Source organism: Babylonia areolata, chromosome 2 (assembly GCF_041734735.1).
Source record: "Babylonia areolata isolate BAREFJ2019XMU chromosome 2, ASM4173473v1, whole genome shotgun sequence".
NCBI lineage: Eukaryota > Metazoa > Mollusca > Gastropoda > Neogastropoda > Buccinidae > Babylonia > Babylonia areolata.
The window spans coordinates 51,337,116-51,364,769 of NC_134877.1; the positions used below are offsets into that span (position 1 = coordinate 51,337,116).

Consider the following 27,654-nt stretch of genomic DNA (forward strand, 5'->3'; position numbering starts at 1 on the left):
TATTTGCTGTAAAACCTATTGGACGCACCCTAACTACCTAAGATATATGTCCACAGTAAAGGCAAACCAATTAGTGTCCTTTTTAACCGTTTTCTGTTATAAAGCCTTTAAATACATTTCAGTGATCACATCGCCAAAGTGTACACTGAGAGTGCACAATATACGTAAACACACGCGAGTGCGTGTGTGTTAGTATGTGTGTGTGTGTGTGTGTGTGTACGTGCGTGCGCGTGTATGTGCGCGCAGGTGTAGGCGTGTATATTCGTGTTAGCATCATGTGTGTTTGTGAATGCATAATATGATGTCATACACACACGCACACACACACGCGCGCGCGCGCTCGCTCTCTCGATCACTCATTCACTACTTTTTTGTATAACTTTTTTATATAAAAAATTGCAGTTATTTCTGTCAAATGCACATCGTGAGCACTTATATCACACGATCCCACAGATGCATCATTTGTCAAAGATGCTATCAATATCAGTCTGCATAACAAAAACGTCATTTTTGTATACATAATACTTTTATTCTTTATACGTGTAGGCCGTATACAAAGGCGTTCCTCTAAATATAAGTTGTTCCATGCTCCCATTCTTGTTCTGTTACATGTCTATAAAATACGTTTTACACGATAATGAGAATAGATAAAGATGCACAAGTTTGTACATTTAAAGTTCATCGTCGTTCATTAAAAAACGCCTCCTTTCACATCAAACTGATTTTTTTTTAATCACAAGTCTGGTCAAGGTTTTATATATGCCAAATGTTCTTTACATAAAATGTTCATGTCGTCAATATTAAAACTACTATGAGTTGTATCAGTTGTCCAGTCATGCACCGCATAGACGCGTTATTGCCGATTCAATGAACCATCTCCGGTTGGGTCTGGAAATTCACCAAATCAATTAATAGTTGTGAGAATCTTGATTGTGAACTTAAAGCAACAATCTAACTCACAGAAGTAAACACACACACACACACACACACACACACTGGCCCATACCACAAATTCTTGTTTGTCTCATGCGATACCGTTCTGAACTGTCATTTCCTGGATGTCTCCAGAAAGTCGTTGAAATTGTAGTCTGCATGTAATGGTTGAAAACAAATATAACTATAAAATTAATAACAGGCCAGCTTTCATTAAATACACAGCTTTAGTATTTAGTTCTGGAAAATTGCACTTTCGTACTGGAAATTTATAAATGACGGAATACTAGCACAAATGTTTTGTTTGTTAATATAATCGAAACATGACAAGAAAACGGCTTATAAATTATGTAGCATCGTCACAGATTTATCTGCACGTGCCCCCAAAACTTCACATTTTAGGCCTGATAACACGGGGTGTAAGTAATTTTTAGCTCAAATCGATCACCGTAACTTTTGTTTTAATGTTGCTGTTTTTTTCCCCTGAGAAATACCACCGGTACCCATTGTCATAGCTTATTCAACGCAAAACTGCAGAGTTCGTCCATGCAGGTGGATGACCAACATCGCTTTACGAATTCAGGAAGATGTCTTTTTGTTTGGTTTTTTTTAGTTCCTCTTTTGTCAAAGAGTGGGTAATCTTGCTGTTCAGTCCGGCCGGACAAATCATCTCTGGCAGTGCCTGGTCACGGCCGATGCCCGGCAGACTGTCTGCTGTGTTGTGAGGAACTTGGAGAAGAGCGAGTCTGCACATCATCATGGAATCATGAATGTCAAGACTCACGAGATCCCGATGTGTGGAGAGAGGGAGGGGAAAAAAAAGAAAAAAGAAAGAAAGAAAGAAAGAAAGAAAGAAGAAGAAGAAGAAGAAGAAGAAGAAGAAGAAGAAGAAGAAGAAAAATGAAATGAGGAAGATTGTGCAAATGACTGTGTTTGTAAAGCGTTTAGAGTTTGGTCTCTGACCGAAGATAGGCGCTATGTAAGTATCAATAATGATGCTGATGCTGATGCGCTATGTAGATTAAGTATCAATGATGATGATGATGCTGATGATGATGATATCAATAACAATGATAACGTTGTTTTTCAGTTTCTTCACCTGCGGCATGCATGATGATTAATCCAAACACACTGCATCATCACGGCTGCCAAGTCACGAACGAGGCAAGGAGCATACAGAAGAAAAAGTTTACTGAGAGAGGACGAACAAAAGGGGCAGTGGGGGTGTGGAGGAGGTGCGTATGGATGAGCGTGTGTGCGTATTTGTAGACAAGTGTGTGTGTGTGTGTTTGTGTGTGTGTGTGTGTGTGTGTGAGTGCGTGTGTGTGTTTTTTTTTGTGTGTGTTTTGTTTTTCCGCCTTCGGGTTTTTTCGGCCAGTGAAGAAAGCCTCGTGTTCAGAAAAAAAAAGAAAAAAAAAAAAAAAAAAAAAAAAGGAAGAGAAAACATGTGCTCCACGGACTTGCATGCAAGTGAGCTCACACAAAAAAGAAAAATAAAACCCACAAAAAACCAAAAAAAAAAAAAAGAAGAAAAAAAGAAAGAAAGAAAGCCACTGCGTACCGACAAGCAACAGAAAAACAAACAAACAAACAAAAAAACAAGAGTGGCAAGGCCTTTAAGATTCACGTGCAACACCCGCTTAATTAATCGGATACAGTGATTTAGGAAAAGAAATGGACACTGTAAAGCGTACCATGTTGTAATATTTGTAACATGACATACATTTTTGATCGCAATGTAGTGACCTTGACCTCCAACCTTGACTCTTGATAACTGTTTGGCCATAACCTGTCACTGTTTCAAGTTTGATGAAAATTGGATGAAAAAACTCATATTCTATTGTAATTATACATTTGTTCCATTATGCCATGCTGTGACTTTGAACTCTGATCCTTCACCTGAAGTCTGCATGGGTTTTTTGTTTTCACTATGACCAATCACTGTACCAAGTTTAATAAAGACTGCACGGGAGACGTACCTGTTTTGTACCCATATGCTCGGCTTTTTCTGTTATCAGATGCCAGTGACCTTGAACTCTGACCTAGAATTTGAATGGGGATCATGACGTCACAAGGTACCGTTGCAGTACCGAGTTTGACGAAAAAGATATGCAAGACAGGCTCTGTCGAGCTTCTTTTTTTCTTACCTCCAAATGTCGACCTTGCCCTTTGACCTCAGGCCTACTTACCACATTACCATAAAAAGGAAGACTGGAATCACGTATTCGTATTTCTCTCTTTTTTTTAAATTTTTTTTTTTATCACAACAGATTTCTTTGTGTGCAATTCGGGCTGCTCTCCCCAGGAAGAGCGCGTCGCTACAGCGCCACCCATTTTTTTTTTTTTTTTTTTTTTCATTTTTTCCTGCGTGCAGTTTCATGTTTTTCCTATCGAAGTGGATTTTTCTACAAGAATTTTGCCAGGAACAACCCTTTTGTTGCCGTGGGTTCTTTTACGTGCGCTAAGTGCATGCTGCACACGGGACCTCGGTTTATCGTCTCATCCGAATGACTAGCGTCCAGGCCAACACTCAAGGTCTAGTGGAGGGGGAGAAAATATCGGCAGCTGAGCCGTGATTCGAACCAGCACACTCAGATTCTCTCGCTTCCTATGCGGACGCGTTACCTCTTGGCCATCACTCCACTGATACTCACTCTTACTGATACCTACTATCCTACCACGTTTACTTGATGTACCGCCTACCGTTTGCAGCTACCGAGCCAAGGACACAATCCCCCCCTCACCCCCCACCCCACCCCACACACAGACAGACAAACAGATGGAAAACACAGACCAGACAGGACGGTGCGTGGATATTTACTTGTGGAGGAAGTGTTCAGTTGGGTTGGTAAAAGCTAGTGGGGGACGGTGTGTGTGAAGGACTCACCGTGTTAGCAAATGCGGCTACCGTGGTGACCTAGACACACACCCGAAGTCTTATATGACAACGGCTGTCAGAGTGTACTGCTTCGATTATATTTGAGTGGTTATATCTTTTTGTGTTTTCGCTGGCACATGTTCTGGTCGACTCCAATAAGTTCGCCACGTATTTGTATTTGTTTTGTATTTGTATTTCTTTTTATCACATCAGATTTCTCTGTGTGAAATTCGGGCTGCTCTCCCCAGGGACAGCGCGTCGCTACACTACAGCGCCACCCATTAAAAAAAAAAAATTCCTGCGTGCAGTTTTATTTGTTTTTCCTGTTGAAGTGGATTTTCTACAGAATTTTGCCAGGAACAACCTAGGTTTATCGTCTCATCCGAATGACTAGCGTCCAGGCCACCACTCAAGGTCTAGTGGAGGGGGAGAAAATATCGGCAGCTGAGCCGTGATTCGAACCAGCACGCTCAGATTCTCTCGCTTCCTATGCGGACGCGTTACCTCTAGGCCATCAATCCACTCCACGTAAACCAGGAACAATAAGCTGAACCTCTGAACAAAGCCAGGACCACCCCCCAAAAAAAACAACAACAACAACAACAACAACAAACAAAACAAAAACAAACAAAGAAAAAAAACAAACCACCACCTAAAAACAAAAGCGTGCATGTAAATATTCGCGTTTCTTTTTTTTAGGGAGAGATAGAGAGATAGAGTGGTGTGTAAGTATATGTGTGTGTAGTTGTGTGCATGTATGTGTGCGTGCGTGAATTTGTATATGTGCGTGCGTACATGCGTGTGTATGTGTATACTAGAACAGAGGTGAGATAGAGGAAGAACGGGCGTGGAGAGAGAGAGAGAGAGAGAGAGAGAGAGAGAGAGAGAGAGAGAGGTGGGGTTCGGGGGGACACACACACGCACGCGCGCGCACAAATAAAGCGACTCACTCGAGAGCGGTGACGATCATCCTCCATGGCAGCACACTGCTCCGCCATGGCCACAACCACGGATCCCAAAGACCTCTGACCTCTTACCTTTGCCACCCCCTCCTCCTCCTCTTCATCCACATGCTGCCTCTTCCCTCGTCTCCCCTGCTGACCCTCTCCTCCTGCTCTCCTGCCGAAATTCAATCCCCTGCCGCCTGGATCACCACTGACCTTGACCTCCTCGTGACCCGACCATCTTCGACCTTCACCTCGAGAAGACGCAGATACTCCGGAAAAACCTGGACTCTGAACTCTCTCTCCGCGATGAGCTGAGAACCCGTCAGGCAGGACCCCCTTGTTGCTGTTCTGGCAAACACCATGATGGTCCCTATGATGCCCCCGCTGCTGTTTCTGGCACTTTCCGGAGGAGGAAAACTGCCTCCTTGTAGTGTCGGTTCTGGAATGGGTTATCGGAGGAGGAAGAAAAAGAGGAGGAAGAGGAGGAGGAGGTTTGGGGGTGAAAGGAAGATGAGGAGAAGGACGAGGAGGGCAACGACGAGGAAGAGGCGCCAGCTCGCTCCTCGCGGAAGAGTGGTAGGATAAGGAGTTAGGACCGTCCACTGCCAGGTCCGTCAGGGAGTCCGAGCAGCTGTTGGTCCGGTTCAGGTCCTGGATGTCCCAGTCCTGTGGAAGAAGACGTGTTTCGTAAAGGCATGAAAGCGCGGTGACATGCGCATGCAAGCGCACATACCCTGACAGACACTCAGACAGACAGACAGACACACACACACACAGGGACACAGACATTACACACAAGAGCATGTGTGTGGTGAAAACAGTCGCACAGGTTGCGCAAAACCATAATGTGCACAAGCGCTTCATTTACATAAACATTTAATTTGTTTTGGACAGGGCATTTTTTGACAAGCCCGTCTTTGTCGGAAACATCCTGTGCGTTTGTGACAAAACGCCCACAAAAGGATTCCTATCATACCATACCAAAAGGTAAATATAGCTGGTGTTTGTGTCCAATCAAAGCCAAGTTAAAAACAAAACAAAACAACTTCTTAAGGCAATTGCCCTGTCATATATACACAGTATGGAAAATTGTAATCAATAATTATAATTTATGTCTCTGTAACTACGTAACTAACTCTCTGTCTACTTATTTCCATTTTCGATTATATACAGTGAAACACATTGTTCGACAGACATCCCGCCCCACCCCACCCCAGTTACAGCCACACACCATCACCCACAGATAAACATCTACCCATCCACCCACAGAACCTCAACCCCGCCCCCTCCTGCGGCTCCCGAGACGCTGAGGTCCTCATCACCCACAGCCCCTGACCTGGGAAGCAGCAGCAGACTCTTCACTCAGCGGCAGGGAGTTGTTGGACGTGTCCGAAGGGTAACCCGCGTTGCTGTTCTTTCCTTGCTTGCTGGCGCTCTTCTTCCTCCCTTTCTTCTTCTTGGACGTGCTGCCCTTCCTCTTCGACTGTTTCTTGCTCTTGTCCTTCTTCTTCTTCTTGTCGTTGTCCTCAGCCTGGTTGAAAACAAACGTAAAAAGATTGGTTACACTGTGTGTGTGTGTGTGTGTGTGTGTGTGTGTGTGTGTTGTGGTTTATGGGCAGGTCGTGTGGTTAATGCTGTTACAACAGATTTGTCTGTTTGTCTGTGTGGAATTCTGGCTGCTCTCCCCAGGGAAAGCGCGCCGCAACAGAGCAGCACCACCTTCTTTTTGTCTGCATGCAAGTGTATTTGCCTTTCCTGTCAAAAATCCCACAGAATTTTGTCAGGGTCAGTCCTTTTGTTACTGTGGTCTCTTATGTGCGCGCTGAACACTGGAGTTCGATTTATTGTCTCAAACGAATGACCAGCGTCCAGACCACCACTCAAAATCAAATGGAGGGGCAGGAAATACCGGTGAATGTAGGATTCGATCTCGTGCGCTCAGATTCTCTCGCTTCCTCTGCGGACGCATTACCTCTGGGCCAGCAGTCCACACCTTGTGCTGACAGATGTAAATCGATGGTCCCGATGTTATGCAGCTGTACACTCTGCCAGTGTCTCCACAATCACCGTCACCTAACTATCAGTTTGTTACATTCGGGTTTCTAACCTAGACTTTCACCCTCCTCCCACCGGGGGAATAACCATCAATGGAGAGTGGTGAAGGAGGGGCAGTACGGGAAATGGTGACTAAATTGCTTTTGGGTTTTAATGCCGACACCAACCGTTAGTGATGATTTTGTTACACGATTTACAGTCTTTCTGTATTTCCAGTTACGGTTTCTCAGCCGCGTTTATTCGGTATGAAATTAGCTCAGTTTCTGGTGGAGTTTCCACAGTGTGGACCAAAAGCATGAAGTGTCTGACGCTGATATTCGAGCGTATGATTACAAGTCCAGAATGACGTTTATGCAGTCGTACATCGACATTGTGCACGGACGAAACACCGATTGTTGCTAATGCCGAAGCGAGCCACAATGACAATTTGCGCAATAACTCAATAATTTTCTGCTGATTTTTTTGTTTTACCACTGGGCTTTTTTCTTCAACTGATTCAGTCGTACACCAGGAAGTATCGTGAATACATGGTTTGTAGCTTTAACACGTATAACGGAGATCCGGGGGAACGGATGAGAGTGGGGTGGCCTTGATAGGGTACTCGCAACGGTTTTTGCAGTTCGCAAAAATTTTCCTATCTGTGCGATATTTCTGTCGGTTTGACAAATTTGGATCAAACAAACAGAAGGGAAGGAATGAGGGAATAGAAATGGTAATACCCAAGTTTATTATTGTCATTTTTATTCAATTTGATCGCATTATGATTATTATGATTATGATTATTATTGATATTGTTATGATTATTATTGATATTATTATTATTATTATTGATATTATCATTATTATTATTATTATTCATCCTCTTCCTCTGTCTAATCTCCATGTCATTTCCTTCCACTTGTATAACCCCCTAGACCTGCAGGATCCTGCAAAACGAAATGAATCAGTGATCACTTTTCACAACTTGCACCTGGGCAAAGGAATGGGCTCATGGTTTGAGGTTGACCACAAAAATTGAGGATTTGGCACTTTCTGATTCTATGAACACTTTTCTGTGTAATAAATTCTGTGGAAATTTCATATTCCAAAGACATGAATAAAGAAAAAGCGTTCAAACCACTTTCAATATTAAACTCCACATGAAAAGGTATGGAATCTTGTCAAAGGATTTCCTTTAGATTGTTTATGGAGGAGTCCTTTCCCTCAGCAGGTTGTTTCTCAACCACTTAGTGTCTCGTCTGAAAATGGTTTTCCCTGTCAGAAAGGGCATTAAAAGCTGCTCACATGAGGAGATGTTTAAAAAAAAAAAAAAAAAAAAAAAAAAAAGGAAATGAGCAAAGGGTGAAATCCGAGTCAGGTTAAGATGGATGGGCGCGGGTAATTTGTAAGGAAGTCCTAAATGTATGTCGTGTACTCACATCCCCAGAGTCGCTCTTGCTCTTCCTTCTCTTCTTGTCCTTCCCTCCGCTTTTACTGCCCTTCCCTTTTTTCTTCTCTTTCTCGGAGTCCCCTTTGTCTACGCTCTTGCTTCTGCTTAAACGCCTCTTGATGCTGCCAAGCCTAGAGACATCTTTTTCATCTTCTTTCTCGTCCTTGTCCTTCTTCTTCTTCGACTTCTTTTTATCGTCCCCGCTCGCGCTCGAGCTTTTCCTCCGGCCTTTTGATTTCTTCTTCTTCTTCTTCTTGGCGTCATCGCCGCTTTCCTCCTCCTTCTTCTTCTTCTTCTTCTTCTTTTTCTTCCCTTTTGTGTCCGCGGCGTCGGTGGTTTCGCCGTCTTCGGTGCCTTCCTCCTTTTTTTTCTCCTTGCTCTCCTTCGCCTCCATGGCTGGCTTCGCTTCGGATTCTGTTTCGCTTCCGATGGTGGTGGGGGACTGTGAACAGAAAGCATGAAGACAGGGGGTGTTATTGACCAGGCGTAAAATTGTGGGCATGGCTTTTTTCAGCCTTCGTGTGTTGTAAGGGACAGGATTAAGCCCTTACCATCAGCGGAGGTCCCGGTCCTGAGTCTTTGTGTTCTGCCTTTGTGGGCAGGGTGACCGTGGCATCGCCAGAGGTTACTTCAGCCGGCTTGGCAGCTGGGGTGTGCAGTGGAGATTGTTCTTTGTGTGGGAGGCGCGGTCCTTCCGCTGACGGTTTTCTTTTTTTATACACACAGACAGACATTGACAGACAAACAGACAAGCACAGAGGAACAAGCAAGAGCATACATCGACATGCAGGTACGATGGGTATCAGAAATGGTAATGGTTACACACATGCGTCAAATGTGCAAAGAACAGGCTTCTGCAAAAAGAAAGACTCGCTCACAAAATACATACAACCGCGTACCAAAATAAGATCAAGGGTCAGAGAGAAAGGCAGATAACTAGATAGATAGATAAAAAGCGAGCGTGCGAGAAAGAGAAAGAGAGAGAAGGAGGGAGGCAGGCAGACATGCAGACAGACAGAGAGAAAGTCGCACAATAATACAAACGAACTCAAAATCTATGCAAATGACTGCATCATACGAACTGAAACGTGGGTTAAGGAAAATAGAGAATACGTCATGTTGTTGAAAAAACACAAAACACATGGACTTAATACTTCCACGGGAAATACCATGCAGACACACCCACACACACACACATACACTCACAAGCACAAACACACCCAGACTCATTGTATACTCACATACAAGCATAATCGTATATATATATATATATATTTTTTTTTTTTATATTAAAAATCTAAAATAAGACGCACGCGTGAACGCACGCGCGCGCACACACGCACGCACACACACACACACACACGCACGCATAGCCGTTAACATGCACATAGACAGACCTCTGAGGCGATGCTGAATCTAGGCCCCTCCTTATATTCATACTGCGGTTCATTCTGAAACAAAAGTTGACCTCAAATAACTGTCACATGTAAGTATCCATTACTACATCGCGATTGCTGCCGATACAAATATAACAGAAATTGCTCACACGCGCACAAGTAAACACACATGCGCATACAGGAGCCACAGAGAGAGAGAGAGAGAGAAGAGAGAGAGATAGAGAGAGAGAGAGTGTGTGTGTGTGACAACTTCCACACTCACCGTCATAAGCATAGACATAAAACCGTTTATTTTTCTTCCTGCTGGCATTATACTTGAACAACACAGTGAAGCCATACTGAGTTTTTCAGTTCGCGGGTTGCATGGAGCACTGCTTACGCAACCTCCGTCCGGAGTTGGCTCATAACACTCGTTAAGGTCATGATAATCAGTTATCGATACATATCACAGCACATAAAAAATAATGAAATGTGTTTATGAAGTAAATGAACAAAATAAATTTGCCCGAATGACCGTGACCTTCTGTGAAAGTGGCCCGACACTCCCATTTAAAAAAAATGAACCATAACTTACTGAAACAAATCTTTAAAAGTGTTTTTCCTTCAAGATCAAGCCAAATGTCCACAGTGGTCATGGTGATAATTATGCTGCCTGTTGTGCAAATGACTCCGAGTTTGGAAAGCGCTTATAGCTTGGTCTTTGACTGAGGATAGTCACTTCGTAAGTATCCACATCAATTCATGAACTAGTAATGACCTAGTTGGAGCCGGGCCACTTCAGCTCAGTATGCAGGACAGGCAAAAGAAACACAATGAGTTTTGCTTACCTCATTACCGATCAGTTTCTCCGAATCCTCGCCACTTCGCCCACCCGAGAACCAACCACTGACAAACAGAAACATTCCAGGATTAGTTTAACTGTGGCCTAGTGGTGATGCACCCGAAAGCGAGGGTGCTGGGTTTGATTCCCACAGAGACCCGAATTCTTATATTCCCTCATCTACCTCCACTACCCTCCCTCGATGGTCAGTCAAGTTCGCCCTTGGGATGAGACGATACACCGTCGTCTCGTGTTGCAGCAACGCACCTTATACTGAGAAACCCGAAAACGGTTTTGAAGGAAAATGGACGTCAAATATGTACTCATGCAGACAGAAGAAAAGAGAGAGAAAAAAAAGTCTGTCGTCGAAGTAGGTATACTCTTCATTCTCATAAATTTAGTAGCTTAATGACCAGAAACTTATACTCTTCATTCTCATACATGTAGTTGCTTAATGACCAGAAACTATATCAGCATGTTCTGCTACAAAATGGACAACTCGACAACCGAAGCGCATGTTCAGAAACTGAATTTGTTCACTCGCTTTCTACAGTCTTCACCCTGTCTTCTAAGAGATGCCACCGGACGTCAACCGTCGCTCAGGTCTGGTGCAACACAAAGACCTCACCAGCAAAGTCAGTGGATCCCGCACCTGCTCTCTTAGTGGGATATTAACATGTGCATTCTTCAATATTTTCTCGACCAATTTCTGTCAAGATGTACAAAAAGGAACAAGATTCTTTTTTTTTTCACAAAGAAAGAAATAACAACAACAAAAAACAAAACAACCCAACCTCCCCCCCCCCCCCCCAAAAAAAAAAAAACCCCAAACAAAACAAAACCAAACCACACACACACACAAAACAAACAACAACAACAACAAACAACAGAAACAAACAAACAAAAAACAAAAACAAAACAAAAACAACAACATCAAAACGCCCAAACAACGTAAAACGTTCACTCAGTGTTTCAAAACAAACACAACATCTATACAGAAGGTTCATGAATTGCGATTTGTAAAGTGATTTATGAGACAGAATCAATCACAGCAACCATATTTGTCGGTATCGATGGATGGAAACCAGGTTATGATATCTTTTTGAAGCAGAAGCGTTTGATCGAGGAGGATTCAGAATGACAGAACTAAATAAGTGAAAGAAAGGGCTCACCTAATCCCTGGACTGCTCTGTCTCCGCTTACCCTCTCCGTCTTTCGGCCGACACAAAAGAAGCTGTAACATTCAGACACACATACACAGTATATCTTTTTTACCCACCTATCTCTATCTCTCAAAAAAAAAAAGCGAGAAAAAAGAAAAAGAAAAAAGAAATACATATATTTGAGACAGAGAGGTTTTCAATGAATGTCAACAAAGTAACAAAAGAAAACAAAACAAAACAAAAAACTGTTAAGCTATGAACAAGATCAGTATTCATGTGTGATGATCAACATTACAGGGTTCAGTAGAGACAGACAAGTGCATGTACGTGCACCAGCACCAGTCCTCCAACCCCTTTCTTACACTACACATACATACACATAGGTACATACACACATACAACCACCCACCATTCTGTTTATAAACACACAATTCTCCCAGCAGCGCACCATAGGAAAACAAGAGAGGCAAGGCCTTCAAGACTCACTTGTGATAAATTAAGTCCCCTAGCATTAATTGCAGAGTAATTTCCCTTTTTCACTATCTGCACCAAAACGTTTGCAAAATAAATAAAATTTCCATGCTTAGCAAAAGAAGTTCCTGTTTGAACAAAAAATGATAATAATGACTCCTCTTGTTGTTGTGTCAGAATAAGAGGTCAAAGTACCAAGTTTAGAGAATACAAAAAATATAAATATAACAGTATATGCAGCTTGCATATAATTAGACTTCTTTTTTATTTTTTTGTGCCCATCCCAGAGGTGCAATATTGTTTTTAACAAGATGACTGGAAAGAACTGAGTTTTTCCTATTTTTATGCCAAATTTGGTGTCAACTGACAAAGTATTTGCAGAGAAAATGTCAATGTTAAAGTTTACCACAGACACACACACACAGACAACCGAACACCGGGTTAAAACATAGACTCACTTTGTGTAGCAGCAAAACATGATGACAGAAAGGGCCGAACACGGAAACATGAACTCACGTAGCAGCAAAACATGATGACAGACAGGGCCGAACACGGAAACACGAACTCACGTAGCAGCAAAACATGACAAACAGGACCGAACAAGGAAACATGAACTCACGTGGCAGCAAAACATGATGACAGACAGGGCCGAACAAGGAAACACGAACTCACGTAGCAGAAAAACATGACAAACAGGACCGAACAAGGAAACACGTAGCAGCAAAACATGACAGACCGGGCCGAACAAGGAAACACGAACTCACGTAGCAGCAAAACATGACAGACCGGGCCGAACAAGGAAACACGAACTCACGTAGCAGCAAAACATGACAGACCGGGCCGAAGAAGGAAACACGAACTCACGTAGCAGCAAAACATGACAAACCGGGCCGAACAAGGAAACATGAACTCACGTAGCAGCAAAACATGACAGACCGGGCCGAACAAGGAAACATGAACTCACGTAGCAGCAAAACATGACAGACCGGGCCGAACAAGGAAACATGAACTCACGTAGCAGCAAAACATGACAGACCGGGCCGAACAAGGAAACATGAACTCACGTAGCAGCAAAACATGACAGACCGGGCCGAACAAGGAAACACGAACTCACGTAGCAGCAAAACATGACAGACCGGGCCGAACAAGGAAACACGAACTCACGTAGCAGCAAAACATGACAGACCGGGCCGAACAAGGAAACAACTCACGTAGCAGCAAAACATGACAGACAGGGCCGAACAAGGAAACATGAACTCACGTAGCAGCAAAACATGATGACAGACAGGGCTGAACACGGAAACATGAACTCACGTAGCAGCAAAACATGATGACAGACAGGGCCATGAACTCACGTAGCAGCAAAACATGAAGATGACACACAGGGCCCCTCCCAGGGCGAAAAGCAACTCCTCCAACTCCGCGGCAGGCGCATACTCGGCGTCAATGGTGACGTCCATTTCCTTGCCGCCCTCTTCGTGCAGCTTGGCCTTTTCCCCTTGGTGAAGGTGCACGTGCTCGTGCTCGTGCTCCTGCTTGTGCTCGTGCTCGTGCTCGTGCTCTTGCTTGTGCTCGTGCTCATCGAGTTCTTTTTCGTGAGGGTGGGTAGGTTTGTGGTGAGGTGCGGGTTGGTGGTTGGCAGCAACCTTCGGCGAACCGTGTTTGTCCATGTGGATGATGTGATGTTCGTCGCCTTTTCCCTTCTTTTTGTTCTGAGGTTCACCACAACATAATCCAAGTGAGTTTTTTTTTCAACATAATTCTAAGTTGCCCTGAAACACGTCATCATCCTGAGTGGTGTGTTGTTGGCCTTGTGGCATAGCGCCCGCCAAGAAAGCGAGAGAATCTGAGCGCACTGATTCCCATTCCACACTCACCAGTATTTTCTCCCCCTCCAATAGATCTTGAGTGGAGGTCTGGACGCTAGTCATTCGAATGAGACAATATATCGAGTCCCGTGTGCAGCCTGCACATAACGCCCTTAAAAGAACTCATGGCAACAAAAGATATGTCCCTGACAAAATTCTGTTAAAAAATCCACTTCTATACGAAAACAAATACTTTGTTGCTTCCGGTTTTCTCGGTCCTACAATGCCGACTGGGCTTGTCAAAAAGACTGTTCTTTCGCATTTCAAACACACACACACACACACACACACACACACACACAAAGACACACACTTATAAACATGTTTACATACACACACATATATAGACACACACATTCTCTCTCTATGAGAGAGAGAGAGAGAGAGAGAGAGAGAGAGAGAGAGAGAGAGAGAGACAGAGAGAGAGAACACTGAGTGATTTTAATCACTTAGGCCAACAGCCCCTATCATAACAGATGCAAACAAAACACATTTCCGATAAAATTTGACAACAAAATAGTACTGTTAGTATGGACGGTGAATACCAGTATTAACCATGCACTCAACTCGTATCCATCCCTCTCTCTTTCCTCGGTTTCCCACCACCCAACCCTCAACATATACATCTTCACATTCACATTCCTTTTCGCATAATCATTATCCGTGCATACATATTTGCTGTCACATCAGCAGAAGGCACATAAAGTACAATAACTATTTGATTGAGTGAAATTATTGACATTTGTAGATAGCCAAGGCTCTGAAGAGAGAGATAGAGATAGAGAGACACTGGACACTGGAATTATTTATTGTCATTGCCAAGAAAGGTCTTTTGACAAGGGGGCAACAACATAAATGCATATATTTTAGCTTCAAAACAACAACAAAAAACTATATTTTTTCTCTGAAAAACCAGTTTAAACCAAGAAAATATGCAATACTTGGAAACACTTAAGTCACATCCTGACAAAAACTCAACGAAACGGAACTGAAGAAAAACAACAATGTAATGATAATAAAATACCAAAATGAATGGGGACTGACTCGACCATCCATTCAAAAATACATCAAACCAATACATACTGCCTCAACAATACACTTAAGTATGCAATGTTATGTTTTCTGTTTTGTCCAAATAAAATAGCAACTTCTGTACTAACTATAATTAAGTGTCTTCTATGCTGTTGATACTATTCTGACTTATGTACCTTTGTCTCATTGTTTGAGCTTCTGCAATGAATTTAGCAACCGATCTAATTATGATTTCATTATCACATGACAAGACAGTAACAACATCATGGCTTTTAGCCATCTCTGTTTTAAAGAATATACATTTTTCTCGCACAGTATTATACATTTCACACTGAAAAAGAAAATGTTTTTCATCATCCACTTGGTATCCACAGAGAGGACATGGTGACTGTATAGAAGTCCCAGGTTCAAACCATCTTCTGTTTGCATTAAACCCCAGAGTTCTTAACCTAAATCTCGCATAATTTATTCTGTGCCATTTGTCTGTAATGATTCTGAGATATGTTTCTGGTTGAAATATACTTTTAAAAGAAAAGAACCAACTATATTTTTCTTTACTTTCCATGTCAGAATGCCAGTTTTGTTTGAAGGAACAAATGAGTATGTCTCTGAATTCTGCAATAAACTGCTGTTCGTTTCCTACACCCTGGGACAACCACACAATTCCAAAACCATGTTCAGTCAGAACCTTATTCACTCTGTAACACCAGTTTTCTTTACCTAACTCCATCTGCAAAAGCATCATGTCATAGGCCTGTTTGCTCAGACGTGTTTGTGGAAGCTTTAACAATTTTAACCAATACTTAATACATTTGACAAAAGTTCTTATATACAAAGGATATCTTCCAGTTTCCCCAAATAAAACCGTATTGGATGAATGGATTGGAACATGCAGAAAACGTTTAATTGCATAAGTATGTATTCTCTCAATGTGTGAGTTAACCGTTAGTCCCCAGATTTCAGCTGCATATGTCAGCAAAGGTTCTATTTGTACATCAAACATTTTCCAAAATAGACAGGAATCAATAGAGTTCAGTTTTCTAAGTGTTTTCAAAATTTCGATGACGCCTTTTTTACCTTTTCTGCAAAATTCTTCCCATGCATTATTCAGACTTAATTTTGTTGTAAAAATCATTCCCAAATACTTATATGAATTAACAACTCTAACTTCAGTATTTCCGTATAACCATTTTTCATGCATTGACAAATGTCCACCCATTCTAAAAACCATAATATTCGTTTTATCTAGATTAACAGTCAAACATAACTGATCTGCTTCTTCTTTTAATACATTTAGCTGATTTTGTAAACCTTTTACGGTCCCTGACAAAAGAATGACATCGTCAGCAAAAAGTAACAGAAATAATTCAATAGCTCCTGGTATTAACTGAATACCGTGCCGACCTCTTTTGGAAAGTTCCACAGCTAATTCATTTATGAAAAAGGAAAACATTTGCGGGCTTAAAAGACATCCTTGTTTAACACCAGTTGAACGTTTGAAATAATTTGAGTATACACCTTTTACACGCACACATGCAAGCACTGACTTGTAAACACCTCTAAGCGCCATATATAATTTTCCATTCACACCACTTTTACGCAGAACATTCCATAGGGCATTACGATTCACAGAATCGAAAGCCTTCCTGAAATCAACAAAAGCAACATAGAGTTTTGTGTTACAAAGCAGATATTTTTGCACCATTGAATACAATGTAAATATATGATCTACAGTGCTATAAGTTGCTCTAAAACCTGCCTGTTCTTCAATTATTTTATCCTCCCTCTCAGCCCAATTAGTTAGTCTCATATTTAAGATGTGGGTGTAAACTTTACTTAGAACGCTTGTGAGTGATACTCCACGATAGTTATCTGGGTTGTTAACATCACCTTTTTTATGTATAGGAATAATTATTGATTTTGCCCATTCTAGTGGAAATGTACCATTTTCAAACATCTGATTAAATAATTCTACAAAGAAATCAATTATAAGGGAATTTGCATGCTTCAGCATTTCCCCAATGATTTTGTCTGGATAGAGATAGAGAGAGAGAGAGAGAGAGAGAGAGAGTCAAACGTTATTAGCTAAACCATAATTTCCTTCTATTGAACGCATCGTGAGTGAATTTAGCCAAAGACCTGGTATCTGTCGATATGCTTGCTTTAAATATATGCGTGAAGGGTTTATCAATAGAATTTATGAATCTGTTTCTCAAGTCTGCGTACAGAGATCATACAAACAGAAAATGGTGCTCATTTTCGATGTGATCAGAGCAGACAACACAATTCCTGCTGGTAGGACAGTCGTTGTACCTATGTAAATTGTTGTTAATTGGCAGAACACTAAGACGCAGCTGGGTCAGCGCTACCCTGAAACAATAGATATCAATATCAGAGATATATTTCTCACACTCGAATACCGATCTGAATGAACGATATACGTCATAACGGTCTCTGTCTCTAATTGCTGCAAACCAGTCCTGTGTGAATATATCAGCCATTGCCTGCATAACATCAAAAACATGTTTTCATTCCCCGCTCCCTGATACAGGCAAACATAATGAAAACCACAACTACAAAGAATTTGTCCAATATGTGTTGCCCAACAAATCTTTCCCTGTTCATCCATGTTGATAAACATTCTATATGTTTGGGTTTGTAATCTATTTTCTGTAAGTCGCAGTAACCGAAACCAGTACTTTATGCATCTAACAAAGCTGCTGATATGTAATGGGTATCTTCCGAGTTCACCGTAAACCAATTTATACGGAGTGCCAATTGGAACACCCAAAAATCTTTTGCACGCCAGCAGATGAACTCGTTCTATGTGTTGTAAATTGTTATGCTCCCAAATTTCTGAACTATGTAATAGAATTGGTAAAACCTTTGAATAAAAAACTTTGAAGAAGATTCTTTTGGTCATCTCTTTATATTTCTGAAAAGCTTTGCACATAACGTAAGCAGCTTTTTTCGCTTTTACCACAAGGGGATCAACCCTGTTTGGTGCTGAGCATTGTTGTGAATGTAAAGCCAAGGTAACAATATCGGTTTACAACTTCGAGCTCTGTTCCCTCATAAAACCATTGCTCATGCTTAGAAAGGTGGCCGCCTTTCCTACATATCATTACCTTGGTCTTCTCCTTGTTAACTTCTAGTCTGAATCTGCTGCAACATGTTTTTAAAGCGTATAACTGATTTTTACATGTTCCCCATCTTCCGTGACTGCACATAAGCTGCAAAGTTTATCCTGATTATTGTTGAAAAATGATTTGAAACTAGCTCCTTTAAGAGGTAATAGTCCCAAGCGCAATTTGACAATACAGTCTCTGAAACATTTTATGTTCACAAAATCAAAATATCTTTCATTTTCAAAGGTAAATTTAAATGTTCTATAGTAATTATACATATTTTTCTGCATTACGGAGCTTTCCCATTCTTGTACGTAAATGTCTGTTAGACGTTGTTTAAGCAATGAAATAAACGATTTTTCGCACCCAATCCCTTGTTGCAGCCATACGTATACAAACCTTAGGCTAAAGAGTGTATCTTTTATGCGAGAGACCCCCACTGTTGTCTAGAGTAACTTGCATGGTATATGCCTGTTTGGGGAGACGTCTGTTGTCCATTTTTATTACTCTTAACCAGTATCTGATACATCTGACTGCACTGTTGACATATAATGGGTAGCGACCCGTCTCTCCATACACAAACTTATTTGGTGTTTTCAGTGGTACATTAAGATATCTTTTAATTGCAAGTGTGTGGACTTTCTCAATATTTTCCAGTTTTTGTAATCCCCATACTTCTGATGCATACAATAGAACAGGCTGATTTTGGGTATCAAAATTTTTTAAGAAACATGCTTTAGTCATTTCACTTAACTTACTTACAACTTAACACAATCGAAGCAAGCTCGCTTGCCTTTGACAGCCAATGCATCTACCCTTTTGCAAACACTCATTTTTGTAGAAAAAATAAAACCCAAATAGTTGTACCAATTTACAACTTCTAAATCATTTCCATCAAGGTTCCATTTCTCATATCTACTCAAGAAACCTCCCTTTCTAAAAACCATTACCTTTGTTTTATCTTCTTCTTTTTTTTCTGTCCCATCATCTGCGCGTTTCAGTGGCATTACTCCCACGCCGCTCATTTAGATTCCCCCATAAACGGCCACACCCGGGTTCGTCCGTCACAGTTCCAGCGTCGGCAGTCCACAGGGAACCATCGATGTTAGGTCGCCAGGAGGCCACACACCAGAGGAGACCCTGCACTGCTGCCGAGTCACTTCGGTGGTGTTCAGTGGTGCCTGCTCTGATTCAACGTACTTAGAACACCACCTACTAAACCCCCTACTAACGACAATAATGGCTTAGTCGCGGAGCCAGACTGAGTGAGCGTCCCTCCCAGTGTGGAGACCGCCACCACGTCCCTCAAACAACAGCCCCCCATGAATCTGCCAACACTGAAGACACTGACAGGACTCGCCCCAAGCACAAAAGTGGAGGGGCCGGGGGGTAACGAAACTGAGGTCACTATGAGAGCAGGGCATGAAAGGCCACAGACTTTGAGACAGTTTTGTTTATACTGATGATGATGAATGAGGAGGAGAATGACGATGACGATGTTGCTATGGAAGTCCATTTTGGTTTGGGACTGAGTGACAAGGCTGTACACTACGCTTCCTGTCATAATGATATCCCGGCGTTAACCAGGCCCGAGAGATACAGACACTTGCAGTGTTGGTCAGGTAATTAGAGCAACACATCCAAAGACGCATCCGTGAAGTGGAATACACTCAACTGTGTGGCCCCAGTCTCCCCATTTAAGCTCACAGCACACTCAATAATGGGTAGGAGCCGGCCACGGGCCGAAAAACCCACCTCCGCTGGGATTCGAACCCGCGTCCTCCCAGCCGTCAGTTCGCGACGCTAACCACTTCGCCACGGCGGCTGGTCCTTGTTTTATGTTTGTTAATGTTCAAATGTAAGTCTTTACATGCACTGTTAAGAATATCAAGTTGATTGTGAAGACCTCGTGGTGTATCTGCAATGAGAACTATGTCATCCGCAAACAAGAAGAACAGCAGGAGTAGATTTGGAAGCAGTTGGATGCCATGAACATCATTAGCTTCAAAGGCAGTTGCAATATCATTTATGAATATTGAAAATAATACTGGGCTATGAATGCAGCCTTGTCGCACTCCAACAGGACAGAAAAAAAAAATTAAAAAATCGCATTGCCCACTCTCACACAAGACACCACAGATTTATAAATGGCAAAGATAGCATTCATAAATTTCCCAGACAACCCATTATTTTTCAATATTTCCATCAGGAGTCAAAGAGAGAGAGAGAGAGAGAGAGAGACGAAACGAAAATAAAACGAATTTTTAGTTTACCAGGCTATTGAGATAAGCGAATGCATATGCTTTTTTCCACCCAGCCCTGGGCATAAAAAACGGAAAACGCACAAAATGAAAACATCAAGTGCAAGAAAAAATCAGAGTACTAAATCGAGAAGAAAAAAAAGGGGGGAAGAGTAAGATATATCCACAGGCCACTAACAAGATTACATACATATTCACGAACTCGTGAAGAAAGAACAAGAAAATAGAAAGGAAGAGAAACGAAAAAAAGAAAAGAAGTCAGCATATACTACTCACACACAAACTAGGAGCGAGAGAGAGAGAGAGAGAGAGAGAGAGAGAGAGAGAGAGAGAGAGAGAGAGAAACAGACAGACAGAAAGATAGAGATACAAAGAGACAGACAACACTGCCGTTTGAGAACGGAAAGAAGAAGCACTCACCGGATGCTCCACAGCATCGATATCCATGCCGTGGTCAGTTTTCGTGATAACAATGTCCATGTCTTCGGCGTCTTTGTGAGATCGTATGTTCCTGTTACCTTTTGGGCCGTTCGGGTCTACCGACCTCTTGACATCTGTTGCTTTGGAAGAAGAAAAGAAATCTGCTTTCATGGCTTTTTTTTTTTATATTGCTGGGGGTCGCATTTCACATGTTCAGGATTTGATATGTCTTATGGAAACAAAGATGTATTCTGCACAGTTACTTGAAAACAAACAAACAAACATCGATATAAAATCTACATTAATGTGTCTGTGCATATATGAGAGAGAGCGGTCGCGGAGGGAGGAATGGAAGGGGTTGGGTAGGGGGAGGGGAGAGATACACAGAGAGCTACATAGAGATACAGAAAATAAACAGTTAAAAGTGAAAATAAAGTGATATCATTTACTACGTTCCAGAATGATATGGTTTTAGTAATGCGCTAAAAAAGACGAAAAGCATGGGGTAAGAGAGAGGGAGAGACAGACAGAGAGAGACAGAGAATCTGCGGTAGTCTATCCAAGTTTTCGTGCCTAGTTCTGTTGAAAATTTGATGTAAAAGCAACAGAACACGGAACTAAATTAAAAAAAAAAAAAAAAAAGAAAAGAAAAAAGAACAGAGCAAAACGGTTAAAGAAAAACAATTAAAAGCAATTGTCACCACAGGCAATCCACACCAGAAGTGACTACAGTTTAAACACAACAGATAATAACACAAATCAAGATGAACTGTTAACTTTTTTTTTCGCCCGTAAGAGGTCATAGACTTCGAGAACAATTTGTTGTTCACCAGAGTTTACAATTTGCTGAATTTATTTCACTGATCCATTAAAACGGTACGCAAAGATATTTTTCTTAAATATTGTTAAATGTTCAACAGGGAACAAATGGCACGAAAACTTGGTAGTGTTATGAAAAATGAAATAATGATCACTTTCCTCACACGTGGTTTTTGTTGTTGTTTTTTAAAAAATAACGCAATGAACTGATCAAACAATGGCCGTATAACAACATATCAACGCCCTTGCCAATGATCTCGTTGTCGATGAAACTCTTAGGGGCGTATTACCAGGTGGAAATGCTTATACCTACATATATCAAGCAATTGCCTTTCGACAGGCAGTGGTAAATCAAAGGTGTTTTCCGAATCCATCTCCACGCCGAATCCTCCAATGCCCAGAGAATCCTCGAAGTCTTGGGACGAGGACTGGGCGAACTCCTGAACGCTTTGCAGACTGGCGTATATGCTGCGTATATCATTTTCCGTGTCATCACTTGCAAATGGCTTGCTTTGGAACGGCATTATCAGGACTCGGGTGCTGACAGGAAGAACATCGACTGCTGAATCGGATTCATCGTCTTCGTCGTTGTCACTGCTGTCATTTTTATCATCATCATCATCATCATCATCATCATCATCATCATCGTCATCATCATCATCATCATCATCATTTCCGTTCTCCTTATCTTCGTTTTCAAGTCTTTCAAAGAACATATTCTCGGCACCGATCGATCCATATTCATCGTCTTCGTCGTTTTGTGTTCTTCTCCACAGGTCGTCATTATCACTTCCTTCGTTTTCGTCAACTTTTGTGAGTGTGTTTTTTGTGTTTTCATCACACTCTTCCTTGTGATATGGAACCTGTACGGGTACCCGTTTTAATGCCATCCATTCCTCAGACTGATCAGCCCAGTCTTCGTTTTCTGCTTGTTCTGTCTCTTTTTGTTCAGCAACAGTTTCTCCCGCTTCGTTGTCTTTCGCCTCTGTGGTGTTACTAATTATTTTGAGGTGGACATTTTCAGCCATGTGATGGTCCTTGTCTGATTTTTCTGCCGTGTGCCCTGTTGCCTGTGGTTCGTTACTGTCTTCAGATGTGTTGGTAGAGCTAGCAATATGTTCGCCTCCCCCTGTTCTAGCTTCCTCTGATCCGCTGTGTGTTTTGTTTTCTTCCGTCGTGTTTTGGCCCTGATTCTGATTTTCTTCTGTCGTGTTTTGGCCCTGATTCCGATTTTCTTCAGTCGTGTTTTGGCTCTGACTTTCTTCGGTCGTGTTTTGGTCCTTACCTTCTTTCACAATTATGCGAATTTTTTCTTCTTCGTCTTCCCTTGTACCTTCGTTAGTTTTTTTTACGACATCTTCCTCTGTGATCTGTATCTCAATTTCTTCATTTTTTTTCTGTCCTTTTTCTGTACTCTCTTCAGTGGTAGTCTCCGGTTTTTGGTCGTGTTGTTCTTGTGTGGTGTTTTCAGCTTGTTCAGTGTCTTTATCACTCTCGGCATTCAGGAGTTTAATGTGTATCTTATCATGCTCTTTGCCTTTATCAATTTCTGGTTTCCTTTGTGTGGTAGTTTCAAGTTCTTCAGCGTTTTTGTTACTCTTGGCATTCACGAGTTTAATGTGTACCTTATCAGGCTCTTCGTTCTTATCAGTTTCTGGTTCCCTTTGTGTGGTGGTTTCAACTTCTTCAGCATCTTTCTTACTAACGTTTACCTCATCATGCTCTTCGTCTTTACCTGTTTCTCGCTTCCTCCGTGTGAGAACCTGGAAAGCAAGATAGACTGTGGTAAGTCACTGGCATATTCGTAGAGTCAATTGTTGTTGCTGATATTGCTGCTACTACAATTATTACAACCACCTTCACAACCGTAACTGAACTTGATCTAAGACCCGCAACAGCTTATTTTGTGCATATGTTTATATATCGTGTAATGCGTTCGTTCGATGACAGGTGCATGAAATGGTACGAAGAATGAAGGGATTTCGAATATTGAATATCTTTTGATGTCGTTTTGCAACAAAAAAGAAAGACCCCCCCCCCCCCCCAAATAACAACAGCAAACAAATAATGTATTGGCACATACGTCAATACTGAATAGTTGTACTGCATTCATTTTCACTGTTTTGTTTCACTAACATATCTACAATCACAACAGAAAAATAGTATTTAGAGTCAATGTACACAAAACATCCAGTCACCAGAGAGACACAGTATTCTGAGTCAATATGTACAAAACATACCCACAGTCACCAGAGAGACACAGTATTCAGAGTCAATATGTACAAAACATATCCACAATCACCGGAGAAAGACAGTTTTCGGAGTCAATATGCACAAAACATATCCACTCACTGGAGAGGCAAAGTATTCAGAGTCAATATGTATAAAACATATCCAGTCACTGGAGTACACAGTATTCGGAGTCAATATGCACAAAACATTACCACAGTCACTAAAGAGACAAAGTATTATGAGTCAATATGCACAAAACATATCCACAATCACTAGAGAAACACAGTATCCAGCATCAATGTTCACAATACATATCCAAACACTGGAGAGGCAAAGTATTCAGAGTCTATATATATATATATATATATATATATATATACGATAGTCAGTCGTGTCCGACTATGACCATCAAAACAGCAACGGTGGCAACTGCTGTCCCGACTATTTGGGCTTTTGTGTCTTGCCTAAGTTACATTCCCACTCTCTCGGCCAAGAGAGTTTTAGGACAGTGGGCGTTGGGATGGTTCCCAAAGGCCAACTAGCCCCCAAGGCTGCAGCACTAAGAGCCAGTGCAATTCTGCCTCCTAGTTTGAGAGTCACAGTCCTTCACAAACGACTAAACTGTAAATGATTTCCCACTGTATTGGAGAAACCATTGATAATACAACTCTCACTGTGCTGTTGGCCCAACTGTTAACTTATGTCAATATGTGATATAAGCCAATTGTTGGGCCTGTCAGAGTCAATGTGTATAAAACATATCCACAACCACCAGAGAAAAACAGCATTTGGAGTCAATGAGCACAACACATATCCTGTCACTGGAGCAACACGGTGTTCGGAGTCAATGACGTCTGTAAAAGGCAAGCAGAACATTTAAAGTGCCACTTTAGCATGAGGATAGGTGTAACGTTAGTTAGTACCTCTGTAATGTCTCGGAGAAGTCGATTTGTGAGCCCAGTTTCGGCGTTCCTCTTGGTGAAGTGACCATGGATTGTGCTCCAGACGCGGTACATGTGATGGACGGGGACGCCATGTGGAGGGTTTCTGAGGGGCACCTCACCAGCCAGACCACCCCCTGAATGGGCTCTCTGGCCCTGGTATGGCCATATTTTACCTTCAGGACACAATGCAGAAACAGCTAAAAAAAAAAAGGACCTTTTTGTATATAGCATCGCTTCGATGTTATGTTTTCGTAAAGAAGTATCAAAATGCTCGTTCATTTCTCTTGCGTTCTTAAAAAACAAAACAAAACACACAAAAAATATACACACACGAAAAAAACAACTAAATAAACAACCCCCACCCCCCAAAAACAACAACAACAACAACAAACAAACAAAAAAAACTAACTTAAACCAAAAACAACAAACCAACAACTTGGTACTCGCCTGTCGCCAGGTCCACAATACACAGTTGCATTTAAGAAACGAGACAGAGAATACGAATACGAAAGATTTACTGTGGTGAGACCCATTTAAGCCAATTCACAGGGGGACAGGGTAAGGAATGGGGTTGTAAATACAACAAATTTAACGAGATAAAGATAACTTGCAAACTGCAAAAAAATTCATAACATCGATTCTATTACATATCACTTATCATATGTTACACAAAGACAGATGTAATTTATCTGTATCATCACAATTTTTTCACACACAACTGGAGACAAAATCAGACTGCAAAACCAGTCATGATAATATCCGGATGATGAATTTCTTTCTTACCATTTTCATAAGCGTTTGGGTTAATGTTTTTGAATAAAAATTATATTCACTAAATTGTCCGTTTTCTTGGCCAACTACATTACACAGCAAGATTATCCGTCGGCAAAGACAACTCCCGGGTAAACGTTTTCATGCATCGGTTCATTAAGTTCACTGTCATGTTGGGAATTATCCGCTTTATCTGAGTCAGTCTTGCAACGCTGTTCCTACTCAAAACATTTCTGCATCGCACAATGTGTCTGCACCCGCGGCTTCGTCCTGAAGGACTATCACTGCACATACTTCTGTATCACCTCGTGTCATGTCAGTCTGTTGGTCGTCACGCCGTGCGTCGCTCCGTAACAGGGGTGCAGAGGAATGGGGGGTGGGGGTGGGGGTGGTGGTGGTGGTGGTCATAAACAACTTGAACAGTACAGACAGCTTCATTGTCAATGGCAGTGACCAGACTGGATGGAGTTGGCGGCAGAAATAAACCGGAGGAAGACGATACACGTTCATTTGCCTTTCTCTCTTGGTTCAGTCTGTGTGAAGCAGCTCTTCTCGTGTCTATGTTCATCTGAGACAGACTTCTTCGGCGGTACACAGCAGCATTAGATGTTGAGCTTGTACAAGGGGGGGGTGTGAGGGGGGGTTGGGGGGGTTGTCAGTCTGAGGACGATGACAGTTTGATCGTCTCTGCCTTTTGTCTTGTAGCATTGTGTTCAGCATGTTTCCCAGCGTCGATGGGAGTTCCAACAGGCATGACAGATTAGATTTCTCCACAAAGTGGTGATAAAGTTTCTGCTGGAGATTTGAGCGTCTTTTTTGGCTGGCAAACAACAAGGGAAGCTACTCCCATCCCAACGAGAAAGAAGCACAGAGAGAGAGAGAGAGAGAGGGGGGGGGGGGGGATTTAACCAGGTGGGAACAGTCCAAATTACAAAACATACATAAACACATATACATACACTGCGACAGCCAGACACAAAAGACACAGATAGACAGACAGATAACTACAGAAACTACTGACCGTGACCACAGTTACTGATGAGCAGCCTAGAACAAACAGGCGGGAAGACAGTCCAAACTGAAGGAGTGGACATTTTCCACAACCAGTTCCACAGCGTGCAGTTGCAGAACTTTGGTGAAGAGAATCTCAGATCTCTGCACGGACAAAGGTTATATATATTATATATATATATATATATAAAGCAGCGTCAAAGGTCCCATAGTCATGAAGGCAGTGAATCCACTGTGTCTGGAGCTCGGCACAGGAAGGTGGGGCCCAGTTCTCTCCTTCCGCCGTTTGACTTTCCCCAGCCGAAATCAGGTACTCATTCACACCTGGGTGGCGTCAGGAAAATCAGTGAAGTGCCTCTCCCTTGGCCAAATCACCATGCCGAAAACGGGGCCTCGAACCCTGATCACTGGTGAACACTGGATAGAAATCGAACGTCTGATTCTGCCACAGCTTCTCTTCTGCACGAATATTATTTTTGTCATCATGATTATGATTTATGTTATTGTTATAACGACAGCAACCACTGTAGGCATCCTTCTGTTGCAGCTGCTATTGCCAAACTCTGTTTTTGCTCGTTCTACTGGTGGTGGTAATGGTTAGTCCTGGTGATATCTGTGGCGCTGACGATGATGATGTCGACTGATGGGACAACCGATAATACTTAGCAATGATAAAAATATTGACATCGGTGCCAATACGCTGTACATGGAGAGATTCATATGAATTGATATCAAATGCACATCGGCCACACAAACATATCTGACCCCCCCCCAACTCCCCCGCCCACACACACACACACACACACATTCACACACACACCCTCTTCTAACGCTATATTCCCTCACCGCTCTCACTCATACTAGTGTGGGATGAGGCGGGGAAAGGACGCATCGTGCCAGTTGCTGCAAATGGACGCACACACACCGGCACACACAGACACACGAAACGCACACACAAATACAGACATACAAAGCACACACACACACACACACACGCATGCACCCAGACAGACAGACTTACAGACACACACAAACACGCACGCACACAAACACTCTCTCTAGCTAGGTATCTATA

The 27,654-nt window shown here is 42.1% G+C and overlaps 1 protein-coding gene across 1 annotated transcript in view; it reads right to left on the minus strand.

The window, feature by feature from the left end:
* Nucleotides 1–1,069: 1,069 nt before the first annotated feature.
* Nucleotides 1,070–27,654, minus strand: part of LOC143277682 (uncharacterized) — a 56,461-nt gene continuing 29,876 nt past the window's right edge. Inside the window, exons 3-13 of the mRNA XM_076582602.1 lie at nucleotides 26,590–26,723; nucleotides 24,777–24,970; nucleotides 23,357–23,384; nucleotides 20,803–20,942; nucleotides 13,449–13,805; nucleotides 11,632–11,693; nucleotides 10,467–10,524; nucleotides 9,640–9,693; nucleotides 6,095–6,289; nucleotides 4,762–5,424; nucleotides 1,070–1,679 (exon numbers count right to left, since the gene is read on the minus strand). Of these exons, the coding sequence (XP_076438717.1) occupies nucleotides 1,620–1,679; nucleotides 4,762–5,424; nucleotides 6,095–6,289; nucleotides 9,640–9,693; nucleotides 10,467–10,524; nucleotides 11,632–11,693; nucleotides 13,449–13,805; nucleotides 20,803–20,942; nucleotides 23,357–23,384; nucleotides 24,777–24,970; nucleotides 26,590–26,723 (1,945 nt within the window). The 3' untranslated portion in view covers nucleotides 1,070–1,619. The remainder of the gene's footprint in view (nucleotides 1,680–4,761; nucleotides 5,425–6,094; nucleotides 6,290–9,639; nucleotides 9,694–10,466; nucleotides 10,525–11,631; nucleotides 11,694–13,448; nucleotides 13,806–20,802; nucleotides 20,943–23,356; nucleotides 23,385–24,776; nucleotides 24,971–26,589; nucleotides 26,724–27,654) is intronic.